The sequence below is a fragment of the Quercus lobata genome, chromosome 2 (assembly GCF_001633185.2).
Source record: "Quercus lobata isolate SW786 chromosome 2, ValleyOak3.0 Primary Assembly, whole genome shotgun sequence".
Lineage (NCBI taxonomy): Eukaryota > Viridiplantae > Streptophyta > Magnoliopsida > Fagales > Fagaceae > Quercus > Quercus lobata.
The window spans coordinates 91,248,183-91,272,295 of record NC_044905.1 but is presented as its reverse complement, the minus strand read 5'-3'; the positions used below and the strand labels follow the sequence as shown (position 1 = coordinate 91,272,295).

Genomic DNA, 24,113 nt, shown 5'->3' with positions numbered 1-24,113 from the left:
GAAAAGTTTAAAGGGTTTGCAAATAAAGGGAATAACCTCTCACCGTGCTTCTTATATGGGGGGGTAAGCCTGGTGACATTTAATCTGTACAAATCTCCAAGAAAAACTACAAACGAGATAAGCCCCGCTCAATTCCCAAAGCAGTCTTCAGCCGTAGGATTTGCGTCGCCTCGTAAAGGGACCCTAATGAAGGCGCGCCTCGTGTATTGAAACATCAGGAACGCGACATGGGTAAACTAAAGGAATGTCTCACAACCAAGAACGTGCCCTTGGCAAACGAAAAGGCTCTGGCATTAATGAAGGACAAGACTTAGCAAGCCATGACATAGGCCCGATGACACCAAAACCCTCCTCTCCATACGAGGAGCTGGACAATAGGATTTTGAGGGGCTATTATAGGGGGGGTATAAAACCGGAAAGCCCATGTCAATGTCTGTGCTGGGCCCAAGGCCCGATCCAAGGAAGGCCCACCCCTTGGCCATGGGAAGGATCCTCTTCAGCCATGGGAAGGACCCTCCTCGGCCATAAATGTAGCCTAGGGCAAAAGGAGCAACTCGGTCCTGGTGATGACATTTTGGGTCATTTTGCCGAACAGGAAAAGTACTAAAACGACAAAGAACAAGGGAAATGCTGCCCTTACTACAATTAAGTACTCTACACCTGATAGAGTCATGCTTTTCAGTTTTTACAACCACCCCCAACCACTTTGGGTATGGGCTGATGGGATAAGTACCAGCCTTATAAAACTGAACCTACACGTGGACGTTGGGGGGAGGGAAAAAGCTAGTATAAAAGGAGGAAGAAGCAGTCCAGAAAGGGGATGGGGACCAGGTCCAAGAACCGGAGCCACCCAGGCTATGCCGAAGAGAAAGTCTTCTTGGATAAGCTCTGTTCACCTCTATGTGGTCATAAGGAACACCATGACTAACGACTGTCCATTCACCAAAACCTAGCCTTTTAGCCCACTCTCTATAAATTCATTGTATTGGGCCCGCTGGTCCAAGATCCCACCCACCGTATGGTATTGGGTTGAAAAACGAGACCCTACATGTATGTTTCATTTTGAAATTTGATGTCTAAGAGGCATTAAGTATCTTTGTCATGTCTTCCCTCATGTTGTTAATATCTATTAATTGTTTTTGTGGAAATGAATAGTATAGGTGAAATATTAGTAGTGTGTATTTGTTTCATCTTATAAAAAATGACATAATATGGTTATTTCTCAATATATATATATATATATATATATATATATATATATATATCGTTTTGTCTTATAAAAAGATAATTCATTTGTAACTATCTAGTACATTGCACAGGATAGTGAACTAGTTATTATTAATATTATGAACTTCCAACTGGGTGAACAAGGAATTATGAGAGATTTTATGGAAAAAAGGGATGATAATATCAAACATAAAACTAAATTCAAAGAAGACAGACACAAATAAAAGATTATATGGACGAACAATAATATTCTATGAAAAAAAAAAAAAAAAAAAAACAGTACAAAGAGATGTGAATCATCAAAAAATTTTATACAAACAAAACCATCACCTCCCTGATCCAATTCTCCGCTGTTCTTCGTGATTATGAATAGGAGCAGCAAACCTCTGCGAAAAACCAAGGACCAGGTCATCTTCCTCACTATCAAAACCACCATCAAAATTAAGAGCATAACTCTGTGGATCATACTGAAACTTGTTCCTATCTTTCTTGTTCTTGTTAATCCCAAATCCGCTGAACTTTCTCACAAAAGTCTTCCACTTGGGCCCGGCCGATACTTCTGTTACCTGCTTAACCATATTCAGTTTATTCTTCCACCATGATTCCCTGAGCTCTCCCTTTTGCTGCAAAAGATATTTGCTTTCGTTGTCATTTCTTTTTCTCTGTGGTCTGAACCCCAAAAGCCGAAAACAACACCACCCTGACCCAGAAGCAGAATCTTCATCATAGTCATACATAGCTTCTCCTTCTTCATTCTCCTTTAATGGTTTTTCGTAAAGGGCTGCCATGTTTGTGTGTGTGTTTTGCGAGATAGATTTATGAGAAACTAGAGAAGCCTTAAAAAAACAAGAAATGGGTTTAATATATGAGTTGCCAATCCTATCTTCAAGGGAAATTGAATATGAAATCCTATTTCAAAGTTGTATTAGGATTTTACTTGTACGTGTTTGTAATGCTTACGCGTTTTCTACGATCGTACGCTGCTATATATTTCTATAACAAGACTGTCACTAATAATTGGATTATTATATGCAAAAACCAACAAAATAAGAAATATAAAAACGTAGGATTGATTGCGTATTCGTGTTCAAGGCCAGGGCCTTCAAAATTGAGGTTGACTAGTACTAATCAAAATCAAGCCACACGCTTCTAAAACGAATTCACAAAAAAAGCCCAATTGTAGTGGTCAAAACTCAAAAGGTATCTCTAATAAATTTTTAATGGTTTTTATGATAGCAGTTACTATCAATTTAATGTAATAATAATTACTACCATTTGATAGGAATGCTTAAAAAATAATATAGCTAGTCACATTAATAACTTTGTCACATATGATAGTAACTAAATCACATTTGTTATTTTGTTGGCAACCTTAGATAACATTCTTTTTTTAATTTTTTTTTTCAATCTAATAATAAATTCATATTGAATAGCAATGGTCAACAACCACAAAAAGTTAATTCATACATTTATTAATTATATTGTTAAGGTGACACCAATTATATTTATTGCCATGTCACTTTGTAATATTTTTGTAACAAAATTTGGAATAGCTTTGGCATTTCCTCTTTTTGTTTTGTTGTTTTTAAATTCCTTATATAGTTATCAGTAGTAACGTTACATATAACAATAATTATATTATTACATTTGTTGGTAGCTTTATACCGCATTCTTTTTTTTCTTTTTCTATTTTTTTCTTTTTAATGTTTATTTTTCTTGTTTTAATTTTTTTTTTAAAAAAATTGGTTTAAATTCCTTGTATAGTCACACTGGTTATTAAAGACATCACTTTGGATAGTAAAATTGCTACATATGATAGTAATTACATTAAATTTATTGGTAACTTTATGTCACATTCTTCTTCTTTTTTAGGTGTATACATATTGGTCAATGATTCAATTACTTCAAAAGAATAAGGCTTCACCTCCTACCCCCAATATGGCAAAAGCATAGCACCTACAATTGGTGAATAGGCAATTCTTGCAAGGTATAAGAGGTGGCCCGATAAAAATTCACATCAATTAAAAAAATTTAAATAGAAAATCCAAAGCTAACCTAGCAAATTCAACTCACATTGAAACCAAAGGCATTCACATTGCCTTTGTACCAAACAATCTCATCCTCCAAAAGACCGGAACCAATAGCCCACTGCCAGCTCCATAGCTTCCTCATTCTTATCACCAACAAAGTATTTAATAACTAAACATCTTGGTCCACGTGGTGAGTTATAAATAGTGAAGATGTATCCTTATATGGCCCACAGACACTCCTTCACCAATTACAACTCGTCACGTGACAAATTGTGGTACAACTTTGTGCCATTTTTGGTGATCCTAGCACAACTTTACCTCCCCCAAGCACAAAATGCATGGGAAAGGGCTACAATTGTAGCATTCATCTAAGTAATTTAATAACTGAACATCTTGATACAAGTGGTACCTCCTTGAGCACAAAATGCACGGAGTAAGTAAGAATGGCAATGGGTCGGATTTGGGGCGGGTTTTTCTATACCCGAACCCAACCCACGAACCCGCCCCCGTGACCCAAACCCAGCCCGTTTAATAAACAAGTTTTTTTTTTTTCATCCCAAACCCACCCCACCCCGTCATGCCCGACCCAAAATCAGAAACACAAATTACAAATACACAAATTTCAGATTTATGATTTTCCCTTTCAAAATTACAAACCAAACACAAATTTCAGATTTATGATTTTCCCTTTCAAAATCACAAACACAAACACAGAATTCATAAACACAAACACAAACTCACATGATTGAGACAAACTGAACCCAAAAAAAAAAAAAAAAAAATTTGGAGAGCGAGGTGGAGCGAGGCCGTGAAAGGGTAGATGAGCAAGGTCGTGAGGGGGGCGGCTGAGTGAGGCCATGAGAGGGTGGCTGACTTGCAAGGTATTGGTGCGAGATGGTTAAGGGATATGATAGAGGGGCGAGGGAGATGAGAGGCTTGTGCGAGATCGGCAAGGATGAAACGAAGATGAGAGAGTCAGAGAGCTATGCTTCATTGCTTGTGGCCGTGTGAGTGAGAGAGCTAAGAGATGAAGAGGAGAGGCAGGCGTGTGAGTGAGAGAGTTGAGAGATGAAGAGAGAGTTTAGAAGATATTTATACTTAGGGTTAAGGTTTTTAATTTTTTTTTTTTTTAATATTATATATGTATACAGGTCGAGTTCGGGCCGGGTTTGCATAATACCCGAACTCATTTTGGGTTTTTTTATTTAAACCCAAGCCCGCCCCATTTGCTTTACGGATTGAGTAAAACCCACCCCATTAGAGTTAGATCAGACCGGATACCCGCGGGTCAAGCATATTTTGCCATCCCTAGGAGTAGGTTTAGACTACAATAGTAGCATAAGTGGATAACGGGAAAAGTTAACAAATACCCTAAGGGCATTAATTTAAAAAATATTTTTCAAGAACCCTTTTCTAGAAAAAAAAAAAAAAAAAAAAACAATCAAAAATTTTTATTGGCCTTTTATATTTCTCTTGAGAAAAATTTTTAGGTACTCCCTAAGTATAGTGAAATGTATTCGCTCCTCTTACATTCATAATAGACCCTACCAAAAATTTAATGTGTAGACCCTACCATGAATATGAGGTGAGTAAGCATCATTCTCCATATTTTGAGAGTACCTAAGAATTGTTCTCTTGATAGTGGTGTCAAAACTTTACTAAAATGGTTTATTAACAATTGCCCTAAAGAATATTGAGAGATGAGGCCTAAAGAATATTGAGAGATGAGGATATTGAGAACTTCTAAAATTACCGTAGTAACTCTTAAAGAATCCTAATTCATAAGTATGGATAGGTGATCATGTAGAGATTCCTCAAAATTTGAGCCAAGAGAATTTGAAAAAGAAAATATTACACCCTTCTTAAGGGTAGCAGGAGCTCAAACAAAGCATTGGCGCCAATCATACCCAAATTACTAATGATCTAATGGGGTTTTGGTAACACAAAAATGACAGAAGAAATGTATAGCAGCACATACATCAGGAACCTAGACCTAAAAAACTGAAAACTTGTAGCCACTAAAAAATTTCTAACCATAGAGAGTAAGACGATCTTCCTCGTTACATTCAAGCACAAGACATCACTTATCTTCCAACAGCCTGTGACACACAGGCCTTTAGCCCATAGGGAAAGACTCCAAGTGGAAGCGGCTTGCCCATGATCATTTCTGAACTTGAGACTGTATGGAGGGGGGGAGTTGCTGCTGTTGGTTTTGTCCTTTGGGAGGAAGCTTTGCTGCCATAGAACGTAACTCATTCGCAATTTCAGTGAAGCTTGGTCTTTCTGATGGCTCTGCTGACCAACATTTCTCCATCAGTGATCTCCAATCTGGGTCACAAGATTCTGGTACAGGTGGTCGCAATGTGTTGCTCACAATACCCCCTGAATTGTAATTGCAACGATTATCAGCATCTCAATTTCTGACTCAACCAAAAGGGAAGATAACCAATTATCGATGAGATTGAATATAAGTAGAAGATTACCTATGATAGCCCCATAGTGCAAATCTGCATAAGGCTCTTCTCCAGTAAGGAGTTCCCATAATACAATACCAAATGAAAATACATCAACCTATTACATAAGGAATTTTCAAAGCACAAATGTCAAATTCAGTGAGTGAGAGGGATTATTATAGAGGATGAATAAATGAAACAGTAGAGCACAAACCTTTTCAGAAACAAGGCTACTGCTACCATTCAAAAGCTCTGGTGCCATCCAAGGGAGTGTTCCCCGAACACCACCTGAGATCAGTGTCTGACATTTTACCTTGGATAGGCCCAAGTCACCAACCTGGTTCCAAGAAACGTAAGTTTAAAATCACTCTCTCAAATTAATGAATACTCAGAGAATGGCAGGCAGTTGAAATGAACATAAAAACAAAATATCAGACGTGCCAAAATACAACAAGTGCTGTGTTGCACGGACATGGACACGGACACGGACACGACACGGACACGGATACGGGGATACGGCAATTTTTGAAAAATAAGGACACGACACGGCAGGGACACGGCGGTTAAATAATTAATTATATTTTATATTTAGGCATATTTTTAAATATTTTTAGACATAAAATATGTTTATGTCTAAAATTTAAATTATGTAAGAATTACAAATAAGTAAACTAACACCCAAAGTAGTACAATAATACACAATATTTAACTTTAATAAATAAATAAAACTATAGCAAGACACATTAAACAAAAATTACTAAATTTATAATAAATATTATAATTTATAAGACAAAACAAAAGACTGAGTAAAAAAATACATTAACTGTGATAACTGTGAGGGTGGGATTAATTAAAAAAAAAAAAACGCGTTATAAGTTATAACTTATAACCAAGTGAGTACAGTACTGTGTACACCAAAATTGATATCTGAAAGAGAGAACCAACAAAAAAGAAAAAAGAAAAAAAAACAGAGAGAGGAGGTCGATGTCGTCGGACCTGTTGTCCACGTCGAGAGAGAGAGAAATCGCTGGAAGGGACAGGGCACGGCGTCACTCGACGTCTATGGAGCTCGCCGATCGGCCCGATCTAGTTCCGGCGAGGGACAGAGGGCAGCGGCAAAAAAAAAAACAGAGAGAGGAGGTCGAAGTCGTCGGACCTGTTGTCCACGCCGAGAGAGAGAGAGATCGCTGGAAGGGACAGGGCACGGCGTCACTCGACGTCAATGGAGCTCGCCGATCGGCCCGATCTAGCTCCGGCGAGGGACAGTGGGCAGCGACAGAGGTCAGAGGGAGGGTGGGTTGAGAACTTGAGAGGTGGGTTTCTCAAAATGACTTCTCAGACTCAAAATCTGTGATTTTCTTCTTTTTTTTTTTATTCACTGCTGGCATGTCGGACGCGTCGGTGCCGCGTCGGCGCATGTCGAAGAAACGAAAAAAAAAAGAAAAAGAAAGAGGACACTCGCCGGACACCGGAATCCGGCGAGTCGTACCCGTTCCGGTGTCCGACACTGACACGACGCCAAAAATGGCGTGTCTGTGCAACCTAGTACAGCACTGCAAACTAAAAAAGAAAGCTAAAAAAAAAAAAAAAAACCTTCAAAAATTAACAAGTAAAAATCTGGTCTGAAACTTTTTTATTATTATTAGTAAGTTTTGGTTCCAACAGGAGGTTAGAATTAGTGACCTCCACATTATGATGCATAGTCCCCAACTGATTATGCTATCCCTTGGAGTTAAAAATCTGGTCTTATATTGTAACTTAAATTGAGGGTTAATTCTCTTAATTGTTGCTATCTGTCCTAAATTATAGGAATTGCAATATCTACCCTAAACTATAAACTTTTGCAATCAATAGATTCAATACCCTAATTCGAGATTGAACCGTTCAAAATTAGTTTTAGAATTAACAAATTAGCGAGTTGATTGGGTTGGATATCTGACGCACATGGGACCTAGAGTTACCAAGTTCCATTTCCATTGAGCATTAGTGAATTACAGAAAGTATGCTTTAAATCAAAATTACAGAAACTGAAATTTCTAAAACCCATGACTAACAGGCATGTGACAGAATCACGTGTTAGCACTCATTGGCGTATCTTTTAAAGTTTTAATTCACTTATCATTTAAAAGAAGTGATTCCTTTCAGAGTAAAGTTATGGTCATTAATCTTTTAATCTTTTTAATAACCGGGATTTACCAAGTTATTGAAAGATGAAAAAATATATACAGATGGGCTAACACCCACAATCAGTAGATTAGGAATTCAATAGGCATGTTTACCAATTTAAAAGTAGATGATTTGTGCAACTTCAGTCGTTGGAGAACAAAAAAGAAAATAAATAAATAAAGGGATGGTAAAAATCTATGTAGTGGACTACTAGATAATTATTATTTTAACTCAAACCAGTTCAACTCTCAGAAACAACAATGCTAGTATTAGTTGGGGGAGACGAAAATTATTTTGACAATGACAATAAATGATGACTGCAACTCAATGTAAGGAAAAAAACTATGTCCACTCGTTCTAGGTATTCAATTGCTCGTGTTTGGAGTGGTCAACATAGGTGCTTCAAACCCTTTGACAATTCTAGAACCTAGATCCACAAATTCTTCTAACCCTAAACCCACCACAAGTACACAGAGAAATTTCCCAATTTGTCCTATGTCATTGAGTTTAAGCTTGCACACATAAGAACCATAGATAATAAAACAATTTTGAATAATAATGACTGTGAATAAGCTTTGTGATCAAATACAAGATATCCTCAAAATGTACATGAGGGTGAATTTATGTAATGAACCAGTATACAGACACAGACCTTTAAGTGTTTGACACACGAAATTTTAGAAAAAAAAGCGTCCATAATGCATATTTTCTATGCTCATCATTGCAAATATTGCAAATTACATATATTAACATAAGAAATTTCTCCAGATTATGCTATAATATATAAGCCGATATCAATATGTGCTTGAGGATTTCCCATAAAGGGTAAGTAGAGAATCTAGAGAAGATGGCTCTTATGAACAACTAACTACTAGAGAACATGAAATCAGTTGACATATAAGAAACAAGGTGGTACCTTGCTAACTTAATCATAAGTTATATGGTCTTTGTTTATTTGACAACAAGGTGATATTAGAACAATAGTTCAGCACATTTTGAACTCAGAAAATGGACTAGAATGAGGTTGTAAAGAAATCAGGCTGATTCACTAACCTTACATATTGGGCGGTGAGAGTCTCGGAGATTGACCAGTAAATTGTCACTTTTCAAATCAAAATGCACTATATTCTTTCCATGCAAGTACTCCATTCCAAAGGCCACATCCATTGCAATCAAGAGGCGCTTACGCTTGTCAAGATTCCTGACGTAATTACTTCTTTGTCAATTTTACATAACCTTGAAAATGACATAAGGTCAAGCCACAAGGACAGAAAAAGAGGAAGGAAAGAATACATTACTTCTCATTTTTCTGCAATGCACTTCTTAAAGAACCATTAACCATATACTCTGTCACTGTTGCCACAGAACCTCCAGGGCCATCAAGCACAACACCATAGAAAGCTAACACATTGGGATGGTGCAAGTCAGCAAGCTTGATTGCCTCATTCCAGAAATCATCTCTCTGAATCCATAGACCAAAATGTGGTGAATTAATAAGCAAGCTGAAAAAGGGGGGAAAGCTACATTGGAACCTATTACAATAAAAATACACCAACCATCCGCTCTTGTTCTGAAGGCTTCCCAGCAAAACACCTATCATTTATCCGTTTGATTGCAACATCAGTACCCCTCCATTTTCCATGATAAACAGTGCCAAAGGTGCCAGAACCCAATTCTCTCAGCTCTTCAAGGTCACTGTTTTTTATAATCTGCCAACAATCACAGCTTGGGATAAGAGGCCAATTTAGCAAAACAGAAATATAATTTCAATAAAAATGCAAAACCAAAATTTCAACCTGCAAGCGGCCAATGCCATCTGCTACTGGAAAACCAAGGTGTGCCTTATCCGGCAGTTTGTTCTTGACATCCTGAAATAAACAAGGGAAAAGAAAAAATAAATAAAGAGAGAAAGAAACCAACAAGTAAAATAATCCACCCCACCCCGCTGAAAAAAAAAAAAAAGAAAGAAAGAAAGAAAGTAAATGACCTCAGCTTTAGCTTTGCGCTGCATGTCAACACTGCTATTTTGATTATCTCCATCTTGAATAGCTTCAGACTCATTTCTATCATGCAAGTCAGGATTGGAAGATGTAGCTGAGTGGAGAACAGAAGCAGCTACTCCCTCAGCAACAGCTTGAAGATCTTGCTTAATCTGTTCCTCCACTGAGCCTTTGACATATAAAGCCAATAAAAAAAAATAAAAATAAAAACCCCCGCAAACAAACATTATATAGTAATTAATTAATTACACAAGCAAATTAACATATTACTGACCTTTAGAAGACCTAGAATGCTCTGAATGGAAATCCTTGTTCTGATTGCCCAGTGACTGGTGAAGTCCATCCTCCAGGCGTACTTCTGTATTTAGTTCCCCACTATTGCCCAAACGGCTCTCACCAAATGGATCCCTATTAGCAGAGGCTTCTTTTTTGGGCAGAACTTTGTTTGGTCTTGGAGGTGGAAAATAAGTATCATGGCGCAGAGTCCAAGGATCCTGATTGCTGAAAAGTGAGCTTGATGAATCTTGAACATCTTCAGTTCTACCAGATGGAGATAAAGAAGACAGTGTATTATTACTAAAGGGGAAGGCTTCCGCACCAATTGGTACCATCTTGGGCTGGATACGTGAAGTGTCATCCTTCAGCTCAGCAGGGGCTGGAATTCTATCAGTTAGATGAGAAGACTCAACACCAGATAATACAGGGTTGCCATAATGAATTTCTTCAGGATCCAAGTTATGAATACCAACATTTGATTGAGAGTATGATTCAGGATTAGCCCAAATAGCAGATTGAGCCACTTCATAGGACTCCAATGCTTGAGAACCATGCACATAGGAAACTTCTGTAGAGGGATAAGGCATACCTTCAGATGGTTTATTGTGATTTGTCTCAAGAACTAATTTGGGTTTGCCACAAGTATTATCTAGAAGCACCTCCTTCCCTGAAACTTGCTGTGGTTTGTGATCAAAGCTGTCTTCCTTTCTAATTTTATCAAGAGGTGCCTTGCTGTGCTCATTATTATAAGTTTCAGAAGGGGATATTCTGAGGGAATCCATCCTCCCATCAATTGGTCTCAGCTGATCATAGGAAAAATAAGTGTCTGCAGTGTCTTCTTTTGGAAGAATGCCAGGATGTTTGTTAGGATATTCTTTTGGAGACTCCTGAAATATACGTTCTGAATTTTGAACTGGTGCACCTGCAGCTGACGCTATATCACCATTAATGGGTTTATTCGCTAAGGCATCCTTTTTAACCTGGTATTGGGCTGGCACTGAATGCTGCTGGACAGCATCATCTAGATAAGACTGAGGTGCAGTGCCTATGAATGCAGCATAAGATGACTGTACATCACCTGTCCTACCAATCACACTCAGGGGAGCTGAAATACGAGGTTTATCAAGATCATCTGCCTTTTGGAGAATAGTCCTCTCATTTTCATTCTGTGTCTCCGGACTTCGAGTAAATGCAGTTGTGTCTGATTGAGTTATCCCAACTTGAGGCTCCACCTGACCAAGGACCATGGGTTGAGCCCCAACTTTCTGATCTACAATGCCTTCCCCCAAGGCTCCAGTTACCATAACTCTGTTCATTGGCTGAGCCCTCATATTTTCCTCCAAACGGAGACTATGATGAATTGAGTTAGAAGTAGACACACAACTTGCACCTGAGTCTCTTTGATCCTGTACCAAAGTATCAGAATGTGCATGAGGCAATGCTTTTTGACACATATAGCAGTCCTCAAACCTTAGGCCTTTTTCAGGATACATTACCTGCTGATGAGGTACCGATCCATCAGAGAAGATTACATGCTCAGGCACTGGAACCTGATGCCAGCCATATCCTCCAATTGCAGATGGGGCCTGAACTTGATATGTATTGTAGCTCCGCTCAATGGGAACCTGGACAACCCTTGGTCCAAATTTGGTTTCATCAACATAATGATCCAATCGAGTTTGTTGTGGTTGCATCATTGGCTGAATCATATTTGGTCTTACACTGACATGAGAAGGTGCAGGAGTCATGGTCATGTGCACTGCAGGAACATACTGATGGGGAGTAATGCCACCAGTGCCATCACGGAAGTGCTGTTGGGTGTATAAAGACCCTGAAGTCCCCAACAGCTGATGATTTGGGAACCCCATTTGAGGACGAAGCTGCAGATAATCTGCATGCTTCATAACTTCTTGGCGAGGATCAACATAAGCCTGCAAATAAGTTCCAGAAGTTGGAACGTCCATTCCAGTTTGCTGCAGCCCCAATTGCGGCTGTGATACAGTAATAGGCACGGACCTTTCTAACTCAACCTCGGGCTGAGAAGATGAAGTTTGGGGAGGGCCAGACTTAACCACAGGAATGCCTAATGGGACTGTAGAGGCATCTGTATAAACTGCAGGGTTGGGATCTACACACATTAATCTTGGAGCAGTGTCATTAGAAGTAGCTAAATTTCCCCTGGGCGATAACATGCCAGTTGATGAAGGTCGTTTAACATCACCTTGACCAGGGCCCAAGCTATCAACAGCTTCAGTCCCACTGAAATCAGAATTTTGGGTTGAAGAAGCACTTGCCATGCTTTCCTTCCTCGTAATTCCACCACCAACTCCATCTGTTAACCCATTCACTGCATCAACATATCTCTGCCCACTATCAAGTAAATCCCCCAACTGTACTATACCAGAAGGATCAAGTTCTGAAGCAGAAAACAAAAACAACCTTAACTTAGCAGATCCATCCGAAGACCTCTCAACCAATTTCTCAAACTCATCCATCATGTTATCAAGATCTTCAGGGCACGAAACAGACACCAATGCATCAAGATCCTCATCGGGGAGCTGGTATTTGATAGCCACAGGTTGCCCATAAGTATCCACCATCTTTTGCATCAGCTCACTAAAGCTCACATCTCTTCTAACACTAATGATTCTTGTCTGTCCTCCAACGTATCTCAACATCCCATCGCTTGGTCTAGGCAAAATCTTTCCCCCAAAACTGCACAAAAACTTTACTTTCTTCCCTGACACTGAATCATCGCCACCCTCATCACTTGCCTGATCAGCCCCATTGCCAGCACCCCGGTTGCCCAAATTGGAACTATTACCATAACCAGCAGCTAAACTATTCCCAGTCTGTTCATTGGCATTGCCACTAATCCTACTTCCCAAATTGGGATTGTAACCAAAGCCAGTTGCCATATCACTGCCAACCTGATCCGCGCCACTGCCACCAACCCTATTGGTCAAATTCACATTATAACCATTCCCAGTTGCCATATCACCGCCAACCTGATCCGCTCCATTGCCACCAACCCAATTGCCCAAATTCACACTATACCCAGTCCCAGTAGCCGCCATAGCACCACTAGCAAGATCAACAGCATTGCCACCAACCCGATTGCCAAAATTGGGATTATAACCAAACCCAACACCAACACCAACAGCACCAGGATGCCCCACCGAAGTCACGGGCATGCGAGGGCCCCACATGGCAACACCCGGAGCCCCATTTCCATACCCTAAACCAAAAAACCCGGCTTCGGACACTGTCCCAGCTGGATAAAAAACGGGTATGGAACCGGAGCTCCCGGCCTCCAGAGGCGGGTTGGGGAAAAACCCTTCTATGTTTCTAGCAGTAGAAGCAGAAGCAGCCGGCGCAGGTGCAATGCGTGGCTCTTCTGCTATACTTCGAGCTACGTTTAACGGCCGTAGATCTTGGGGAATAGAGTTCTGATCAAATGCCATATCTACAACAATATATATATATATAAATTTATATCTACTTCAATTCACTATAAATCAATCCACAAAAGCAATAATCATAATAAAACCAGGGCTGTGCTTAATGGGTTTTTTTTTTCCCTTTTCTACATTCGAGTCTGGAACTAGTCCTATCAACTACAATAAATTTACACAGAGAGAGAGAGAGAGAGAGAGGTACCTGATTTGAACGGTGTTGGAGAGAGATAAAGATGAAGAAGAAAGATATAGAGAGAGAGAGAAGGAAGAGTCTGTGGAGTCGGTGGAGTTCCCAAACGCGCCGTCGATTCAGGGCTTTGATGAATCTTTTGTGTCTTTCAACTCTTTCTCTCTCTCTCTTTAATTTGTCTCTATAGGAATTTCATATGTTTTTTTTTATAACAACTCTGTGTTTGATGTGAGAGTAATTAATTGTATATATAAAAAATCTAGGAGGTGGGAATTTTGATTTATTTTCTCGAGAAAATGAAAGAAAGTGAGTGTGTTTGTATGTTTGTGCGTAGTAGTGAGTAGAGAGCGTAGCGATGTGAAGTCAGAGAGAGAGAGAGAGAGAGGAGCGGCTGAATGGGCATGAGATTTGGGAGTACGCGTGGCGTTTTTTAGATTTTTTCTTCGGTTTTAAGGAAACAAGTGGAGATAAAAGACTGGGGGAAGCGGCACGTGGATTTGGAATGGATCGTTTCATGCAAATTTTCTCTACTACTCCTAAACTACTCCTAAAAGAGTACGAGTATATGTGGGACTCTCTCTAATTATAACTCCGACCTCAATGGGACCTAGACTTCTAAATATATTAAGATCCTTACATCCAATCCAAAATATACAAAATAAAGAAACACAATAAATAATTGCCAAAGTGAACTTTTTTTTTTTTATATATAAATTAATGGGAGGAGGTTTAAGTCGGTGAAAGTTCTTTATTTGGATTTGATTATAACATTATCTACTCTTTAAGTAATTAAGAGCAAGAGTGGACTAGACAAATAAGAAATAACTTATGACTGAGTCTAACCAAACCATATGCGATCAACAGTTATATAATTCAATCGACATTTTTTAATGTTTTTAACGGTTATGTTCATAGTTTAAATCTCTTATCTCTCACGTATGGGTAAGCATTTGTCAATTAAATCATTCATTCTCAATTGTATGATAACAAATTTAATAAACATAAAATGAAATGTCTAAAGAATACAAATAAGGGTGGACAAATACTCACTCTACCCCTTCCTCCATCACCACTACTCACATGTGGTTGTTCCCCTTCAATGGAGATCTTGATATCTCCACCATATTTTGACAGGGATCTTGATGTCTATGCTAGATTTCCACCTGATCCTAACACCTTATACCTGATAGCAAAGCCCAGGCCTCATAAATCCCATATTGGCAACAAGGATTATCCTCACTACCATTGAATTGTAGGTTCACCTGATTCAACCAACGCTTTATGGTTGCTAGACCAGTCAAAAACTCATGCTTTCATAGTCGACAACAATTCCAACTCCCTCAAACCTAATCAAGTCGATTCTTACCCTAAATGTGACTTTGACTTACCTGTAAACACCCCTAATTAGAGAGACTCGTCTCCTATATCTCTTATTGTTCCAAAAATACCTTTATAAAGTTTAGTGTATCTTTGTCAATATGTTCATCATTGTTAATACCTTTTCACACGTTCATCTCAATTAGAAAACTTCCCCATAATATGATGCTCTCAATTATATGGGAGGGAGATGTGGGGTTCGAAACAAAAACATAAGGCACCACAAAAAGATGTTATTGACCACTAGGCTATCACTAAAATCCCAAGATAGAGAGATATTTAGTCAAGGTTGAGTTGATAAATAATAATAAAACTACTTTCAACATAATATGTTTGGTGCCTAATTCGAGCAATAAAATCTTTGTAGGTGTTAGGTTCTAAGAACCCAATCCAAGCAATAAATTATTTTACCTTTTAAAGAGTTTTATTTTAACTTTTTTTTTTTTATACAAAATAGAATTTCTACTCTAACCTAATCTAAGTGTATATGTGTGTGAAACTCTCTCCTAGATGTTGGGTTTTATGCCCTAAAATCTAATTTATTGGCATGACATAAATAATTAAATTGTTTAATTATATGAGACTATTTATTAATGAACTAATGGGACATTATCTTAGTCCATGAGATGCATAGTATGTGATTTATGTGAAAAGTCACAGAAAATATAAATTACAAGTTCTTTGTAAACTCAGAATTTTAGTTTGTAGTCGGTGATGAAATTGGACTTTTCATCTACGAAGACTATAACATATCAATTACGATGATTTGTTTTGATCATGGAAGTGGAGACTTCTAATTGGTATGTTGATATATTTTAAGAGTTAAGACATATTGAACTGGACTGTTGTGAGATTTATTATTCTTCTAACGACTGTCAAATGAATAATAAATTTCACGACTTCTATTTACATCAACTCTAAATCCTGAGAGAATAATGGACCTGATCATGAGATGTAGGTTGCTTTGATATATCAGGAGTGAGATCTATAAGTAATGGTAAAAACCTTAGTATGTTGGGCAGCCGCATTTAATGTTAATGGAACATATATTCTCAAGATAGAATTCATAATCTCTTAACGGAAATATAAAATATTCCCTTGAGATAAGTTTAATGAGTTTGGTTATTCAGAGTGTTGGGCCCAACCACTTTAGTAAAGAGTTACTAAAGTATACATTTATGAAATTGGATTTCATAAATATATGATGTATAATATAAAGGATTAAACCGAGTACTCAAAGATTAAGATGTAGTAATCTTCAAAGTGGTAGTCTATTTCATGACTTTGTATTACTATGAATATTTTAATGAAGAGATTACATGTATAATAAAGTCTTGGGATATGATTTATTAATAAGGTTTAAAGTGCAATTATATTCATATAGTGGTATTGAAACTCAAGGCCCATTGGAGTTAGAGTCTTATTTGTTCCATTTTGGTCCCACTCCAAGCCACACAATAGAGCCCAATTGGAATGGCCCAAAATGGTAGCCCAATTAGATAATCAGTTATATATTTAAGGAGAGAAACATACAGAATAATATAGGATTTTGATGAGACTTTCATAAGGCTTTTCATTAAGAACATACAAAGAATGAAATGGTTTGTATGTGAGTGTTGGATACTTTTTATTTTCTCCTTGGAAACTGATTGAGAGATCACACATCTTGGGCATTAAGTGAAATTGGAGTGAAGATTAAAAGTCTTCCCAAGAATTTCTGATCTTCGGTTTTGAATTTCACCACACCAAGGTACGCATTCTTGTTCTCAAATTCTGAAACTTACATATTATATGTTATCAATTGCGAATGAAGTAGATCCGTTAATTTTTCTGCTGTGTATGTTTTGTATGCGATACAAACATAAATTTTTCCAACACTGAAGACTTGAACCTCAACCCTTCCCCCCTACACCCAACAAGCATTTATACTTGTAGAGTGACTACCGCACCAAGAGTGCTAGGTAGTTGTATTGAAATCTAGTTTTCAATTTTAACTTTGGTTGAGAGAGAGAGAGAGAGAGAGTTTGATATGCAGTCGAATGGGAGATTGGGTAATTAATGCAAACAATCTACCGCATGCAAGACAAACTTTCAAAAATTGAAGTCTCAAGCCATTAGAAGAAAATAATCATCCATGATGATAAACTCATAGCAAATTATTCTTTTCTTTCGGAAAGACCTTAAGATTTTGATTTGGTTGGATTTTTATTGGTCATAATTTTTATTTTGGGTGAATAAAAGAGTGCACAATTCACCTTTTTTATTTTTACTAGTGAGGCCACTTATTGACCCACAATTTTTGGTCTTTTTTTAATGGGAGCGTTAAGCAACGGCCTACTAGAGCTTACTATTATCTCAGGTTAAAACTCTGAAGTTTTAGGTGTATCAGATGTTCACGATACAATTTTTAAATTTTTATAACTTAACAATTTATGAGAATAAATTAATCAAAATGACAAAAATCACATTACCTGTACTTGTGGTCTATCCAATGACTGAAATTTAGTTAATATGATTGAAGTGTCCTAATTTAAAACTAGTGCTAGCCTCATTATCGTGAACTCATTTAAAATTACTTCCACCCCCTCAAAAACTAACCCAAAGTCTCTTATCCAAACTTATAAGTTAATCAAGTATAAACTTCAATAACAAATGTCCATTTAAGGACACCTAAGTGGTAGGTTCAATAGACTTGAAGGATGTATTGTAAACCCAAAAGTTCTAAAGTCATCCACCACATTATCAGTTCAGAGAATTTTTGGAATGTCTCATGAGCAAGAAGTGGGATAGTTTGGCCAATGCTAGGACACCAACTAGCCTTCAATAACAAATTTAAAATGTTCTAAAATACCGGTTGTACCATTTCAATAGTTTAATTTTATGCAACTTGTTTGAAAATGTACTAGTTATAATTAAGGGAAAATATTTTTATACTTGAGAAACAATGGAAGTAAGAGAGAGAACACACAAGGATTACGTGGTTCAGTCTAATGACCTACATTCACCAAAGAAGGGTTAGACATACATGAGCTGAGTAATATAATTGGGTCCTTGGGTTAATACACATAAACATAATATCTCTAACAGTAATTAACATTAACAAGATAAATTATAACAATAACAACAACTATGAAGTAAAAATTAAGTATATAAATATGTCAACAAACTACATTCTTTTCCATTTTCTTTTTTAACAAAAAAGAATTAATCAAGAATGAACAATTTTACAAACTCTACGAAATGATACCCCTAAAAGACTTGGTGAAAAAAATCAAAAAAATATATGTAGCATTGAAATAAACATAGATATAAATGTTTAATATTTATCTAATTTATAATTATTCTTAAATGATCTTATGCATATGCATGAGTTACAAGTTAAGTTTCTTATTATGTTTGTTGAAGTAATCAATAAAAATATAGTTGTAACTCTTATTAATGAGTTTGGATTTTTGTAGAAAGTACTGGTTTAGTGGTAGAGGTTTAAATGAAAAAAAAAAAAATGCCAGCGTTTGGTAAAATCGACCATGTGGAGGTTAAATCGAAAATGGACGATAGAGAGAAGATTTCACTAGATTCTTAGATCTTCAATCTCCTTCGTCTAATTTTGGAGCCTTTCCTTTGCTACCACCATTGGAATAGGTTGGGTGTGTCAGATTTTCATTTGGGACACAACTCTCCTGGTCGACTTGTGGGACTAGTTTCCCAAATGAATGAATGAGAATAAAAGCCGTATAAGTTTTAGAAAAAAAGTTTGGCTTTAAACTAATTTGGTGTTATCTTGAGCTAATTTACCATGTATAATTTTTGCCACATGACTTTTTAATGAGTTATGTGACTTTTTTTAAACTTTAAATAATACACAAGAATAATCTTATAAATTGTCACCTAATGTGTTGAAAAAAATAAATCCAAACTAGTTTGGAATCAAATTTTGTCCTAATTTTTATCAAAAAGAGAAAAAATAAAGAAAGAATAAGAAGACTATGGTACCATCGGTGCCACACACCCTTAACGTGATGGTCACTCTAACATTATAAGTATTTGTGGAGTGTGGGGGGTAAGGGTTGGAGTTCAAGTCTCTAATAAGAAGTTTCACACACATACACTCAAATTAAACTAAAATATAATTCTATCTTAGATAAAAATAAATAAATAAATAACACATGCAGTCAGATGATTAATATTTACTTACAGGCTATCAATTTAATTACATTTTATCATCTCAATCCTATAAAAGGAAGGCATATAACATTTATTGTATCCCTTTAACGCTACTAACTTAAGAGTATTTTATACAAACACATTCAAATTCACAACATACGTATTACCTTATGATTGGTGCACTTAATTATGAAATTCAATCACAGATTGATACCCAAGCTTGTTGAGAATTTTTTTTCTTTTTTACTTAAAGGAAGCGCGTTGTAAAATTGAGTGTGAATTTTAGTGTATCCATAGATGGACTTGTAAAAAATAAAAGATAAAAAAGCTCTTTCACAGTGGAAAAGTGCTTCAGAATGTCTGAGAGTAATTAAAATTAACTATAAGTACTAGTAGCGACTAGCAAGCGGCAGTCGCTGTGTTACCTAATTTATTAAAGATAAATCTAAACTAGTAATAGCAGGGTGGCCAAAAAAATCCCCACATAACGATATACCCTAATCTTTCTGCAAAACTTACGGGGTACTACATGATTTTTTCCTGGATATATATTAAATACTAATCAACGGGATCTCCGGTATTATATACCTATATAAAAAAGAATCCCAATTTTATTCACTTTATTTATTAATTGTTGAGTACAGAATCATATCGGTTATAGTATTTATTCAGTGTCGATTGGTAGTTGGGGAGAGAGAGAGAGAGATGGTGCGGCTACGAGTACAAGGGTATGCAAGTTTTAGTCGTTGAGTATAGAGCTGCACACTAACCATAGGCCCAAGTTTTAGTCATTGGCTAAAAGTGAACATATATTCAGTGTAGGTTGTTAGTTGTGATTACCTTTTCGTAGAGTTGGTTGGTTATTGCTTACATTAAAATTAGGGTCCGTTTGGGTACCGATTATTACTAAAAATTGAAAACTAAAAACACTATAACAAAATAATTTTTAAATATGTGAATAATACTGTAAGACCAAGTTTTTAAGAAAAAATTGCTGAATGAAGATACTTATGAGTCCCGAAAACAGTGCACAGATTCACATAAAAAAAAGCTTCCACTGGAAAACACGCTTCCCAAATGGAGGCTTAAATGCAACACAATAAGATTGTTAAAGCTAGGGTCCAATGACTAGTTGTATTAGATTCATCACAATGGTGATATATGTTCACTTTTAGCCAGTTGTCATCATTTGGTTATAATAAAAGAATTAAATACAGCACAAGAAGACCGGAAAAACTTGGGTCCAATGACCAGTTATATTAGACCCACCATGATAATAACACATATCTACTTTTAATCACATATCATCATCTTAACTAGTCCAATGAATTGAATACATTGGACCCTAAGTCACAAGACAAACAAAAACAAGCAAAGCCATGTGAAAGCAAGAAAGTTGAGAAAAGTTTCTAATTCAACAAAACATTTTTTACTCTTCTTTATTGCAAAATTGAGCACTTTATGTTAGCTTCCATGCAATCCCTTTGAATGAGTTATTGAGTGCTTGGCTTATGTCGGTGAGAATTATCTATTGGCCATAGAATAAGAAAGAAAAAAACAAAACAAATGGGAGACAGAAAGGTATTTGCTTGTGAAAAGAAAACTCTAGGAAGTTGGAACAAATAGAAAGGTAAAAGTAAAACTAGGAGAAAAATAGAACGCGTTTTTCTTTGTTCTTTTTATAAGGATATGGGTCCATCTTTTCCCTAACGTAAAAACGGTAGAAGATATCATATTTTATGTTTTAAGACGCGTCTAGATTATCTTTCAAAGTTTCTATAGGTCTTCACCAATGTTGCAATTGGGATTTTCATTTGGGGCCACTAGAAATTAATGGCCACCACCACAAATATGATGATAGAATATGATAACCATGAACCAAGGACTGACCCTTTATAGTATACATAATCATCTAATAAAGTTTGCCATCATAATTATCGAGATATATATATAACTGGTCACATAACAACCAACACTGCACATTACAACCTCTAGATTAGATACCCTATAGAATATATTTAACACAAAAAATACATGTTTACATCAAGTTTAATTATCTAGCTAATACCTGAGAGTTTCAGTTAACTCAACTAGTAAAGTCCTTGATGATTTGAATAAGAGATTTTGAGTTCAATTTCCACTTACACCAAAAAACCGATTGGTATTTTAGTTTATCATCAAGAGCGGACGCCATAAATTGAAATTTTTTCTCTCTCTTAAACAAAATTATCTAATACCCACTGGCCACTAATATATATGAGAAGCAAAGACAAGAAGAAAAGATGCTCCAACTACCTCTTATTAAAAGGTTAATTACGGATACTAGTTGACTAGTAGGTCATTCTATTTTTGTGGGGTATGGTAATGTAGTAGTGTTTTCTATACTTTATTCAGCAATGATGTGAAACCAACACGTTTATGATGTCTTTTCAGTTTGTAACAACTAGGCTTTATGGGATAGAGATTGATGATGATGGTGATGAATTGATGATACGAAATTATGCTTTTTATGCGTCCGGGTATGGAATTCTTAAAACGCATTAACCAAGAATTTGAACAAAATCAACCGACAGAACCGAGTCGAAAAATATGTTATCAAATGCATTTGCAAGTCTAAAAATTATTGTTAGTCTATATTACCGTCCAGCCCAACGGGCTCAAGCCCATTCTTCAATTTATTTGTATTTATATTTTACTTTACTTCATTTGTACAGCACATTATTTATACAAAAATATACATATTATTCTCGCATATTCTCCCTCTCACATCACTTTCTCTCTCTTCTCCTTGTCTCTATTCTATCAACAAAAATAAAGTATTTGCATTGGACATTATTAATTAAGTATGAAATAATGTATACTAGCCTCATCACGCGCTCTGCACATGCGATGATGTTCTTTTTTTATTTTCAGTTTAATGTAATATTTCAATTTGAATTTATTTATTGTTAGTAAGGTACTAAGGTTACACAGAAAGGAAAATTTAAGATTTGAAATGGAGTAAACTGTTGATTTGGTATATGCTAATTTTTAGGAAAAAATGTATTAAACTTGCATGAGATATATTTAAATAAAGAGTGTGCTAATTTTTAGGAAAAAAGTTTCTCTAGTAATTTTTTTTTTTTAATTTTGTTGAATCACAATTTTAACCCTATTTTTTATTTTTTAAGAATAAGGATTATCTAATTAAATTATGGGTATTTTTTATATTTTTTGAAATCATAACTAACCTTCTGAATCCTCTTAATATATAGAGAAGAGATAATCGAATTGATGAGATATAAATAGGGACATCAAAAAACCTAATTTGAGAACCAAAAAAAAGAAAGTTATGGTTGAAAAGAATCTCAATAAAGAAAGGTAGCAATGTCAGTTTTTCACATGTTTTTCTTTCTTTCAAGAATGTAATTTTTAATTTTAAAAATGAGTTTAGGATTATAGGGAGAAAAAAAATGAGAGAGATTTAAATTAATGGGTTTCTCTTCTTGAGACATATATAGTATCCAATTGATTATGCTATCATTTAAAATTAAAATGTCAAAATTTTATGCTATTCACTTAAAAATTAAAATTTATCTATGATACTGAATTCTAAATCTCCATAATTATATGCTTTCTTAGGATTTAAAAAAAAATTAAAATACCTGAAAAATATTGTATTTGAGTCTAGATTGCAATTTGTAAATATATTTTTGCATTAAACCCATAAAATAATTAGGGGATGAAGGATTTATATCCTGAATATTTTCGTTAAAAACTCCAAAAAGTGTCAATTAAGTTGCAAGGCTTTTACCTCTTGGCAATTAAATCCATTATTTCATATTATATCTACATTTTTTTTTTCTAAATTCCTTACCAAAATTTTGAGGGATTGTAATATTCAAAACCCATATGCAAAGTCAATATAGGTATGATAGTCAATGAATAGTCCAGACTGTCTGAGATGAGGATGACTACTCACATGGGCGAGAACAATATATTATTTTGACTCTTATATTAGGATGCTTAAAATTTTTTGAAATCCACCAATTGAGTTGGTAGGTTACATTCTTCTCAAACAAAAAATAAAAAAAAAACAAAGAGTTGGTAGGTTACAATATCAGTTAGCACTTCTTGTTGACTAATTCCTGGAGAATTCTCCTGGTGACGGTAACAACTAACATGGGCTAAGAAATAGAAGGAATGTGCATGAGTATGACTGCTATAGCTTGTAGGTGGGAAGTAGAAGTTGTAGTCAATAAGGAGTAATATTTAAGTAGTCTCGAAGCAATGTTCTAGGCTTTTACAAAGTGGGTAGACCCCATGGTGGGATTCACATGTGGGGCACACCCACTTTGTAAGAGCCCATAGCACTGCCCCCGAGACTATTCAAGTTTTTCCGTCAATAAGAGCCCAGTTACCCCACCCAAGTTGATGACATGTGAGCCCAATTGCCTTTCTTTTATTTAAGCCGTAATTGGACTGCTAGAGGAAAAAGTATCTTATGCGTCCACTCTATAGTCTCTCTCACAAAAATTTGAGTCACCTGTATGTCTCTATGAAATAAGTACAACAAATAATTATCACCTTTTGGGGAAAAAGAATACCATGTTTTGAATGTGGAAGTGGAAGTGGAAACTACACATTCTTTGGCACAAGCTGGCTGTGATTTCAAACTGTTGTGGGCAGTGATAAATGTCAATGATTTCTAGTACAACTGAGTACAAGCATGTATCGATTTTTATTCTGTGTTATGACCGTGATGACATATATTACATGTTGGCAACATTGAA

At 36.1% G+C, this 24,113-nt stretch overlaps 2 protein-coding genes across 3 annotated transcripts; both read right to left on the bottom strand.

Annotated features, from left to right (window-relative positions):
- Window positions 1-1,489: 1,489 nt before the first annotated feature.
- Window positions 1,490-2,091, bottom strand: LOC115957289. The gene has a single exon (XM_031075505.1). It carries the CDS (start codon window positions 2,013-2,015, stop codon window positions 1,554-1,556), a length of 462 nt encoding a protein of 153 aa, XP_030931365.1. The 5' UTR covers window positions 2,016-2,091; the 3' UTR covers window positions 1,490-1,553.
- Window positions 2,092-4,998: 2,907 nt separating this feature from the next.
- Window positions 4,999-14,238, bottom strand: LOC115977166. Of its 2 annotated transcripts, XM_031098860.1 has the most exons (11): window positions 13,813-14,238; window positions 11,649-13,618; window positions 10,151-11,558; window positions 9,864-10,045; window positions 9,673-9,744; window positions 9,433-9,585; window positions 9,175-9,338; window positions 8,930-9,077; window positions 5,925-6,047; window positions 5,741-5,828; window positions 5,044-5,639 (listed from the first exon to the last, which is right to left on the bottom strand). In XM_031098860.1, exons 2-11 carry the CDS (start codon window positions 13,614-13,616, stop codon window positions 5,419-5,421), a joined length of 4,527 nt encoding a protein of 1,508 aa, XP_030954720.1. In that variant the 5' UTR covers window positions 13,617-13,618; window positions 13,813-14,238; the 3' UTR covers window positions 5,044-5,418. The 2 variants fall into 2 exon arrangements, with proteins under 2 accessions (XP_030954719.1, XP_030954720.1); XM_031098859.1 differs by having other exon boundaries at window positions 4,999-5,639; window positions 10,151-13,618.
- Window positions 14,239-24,113: the final 9,875 nt, after the last annotated feature.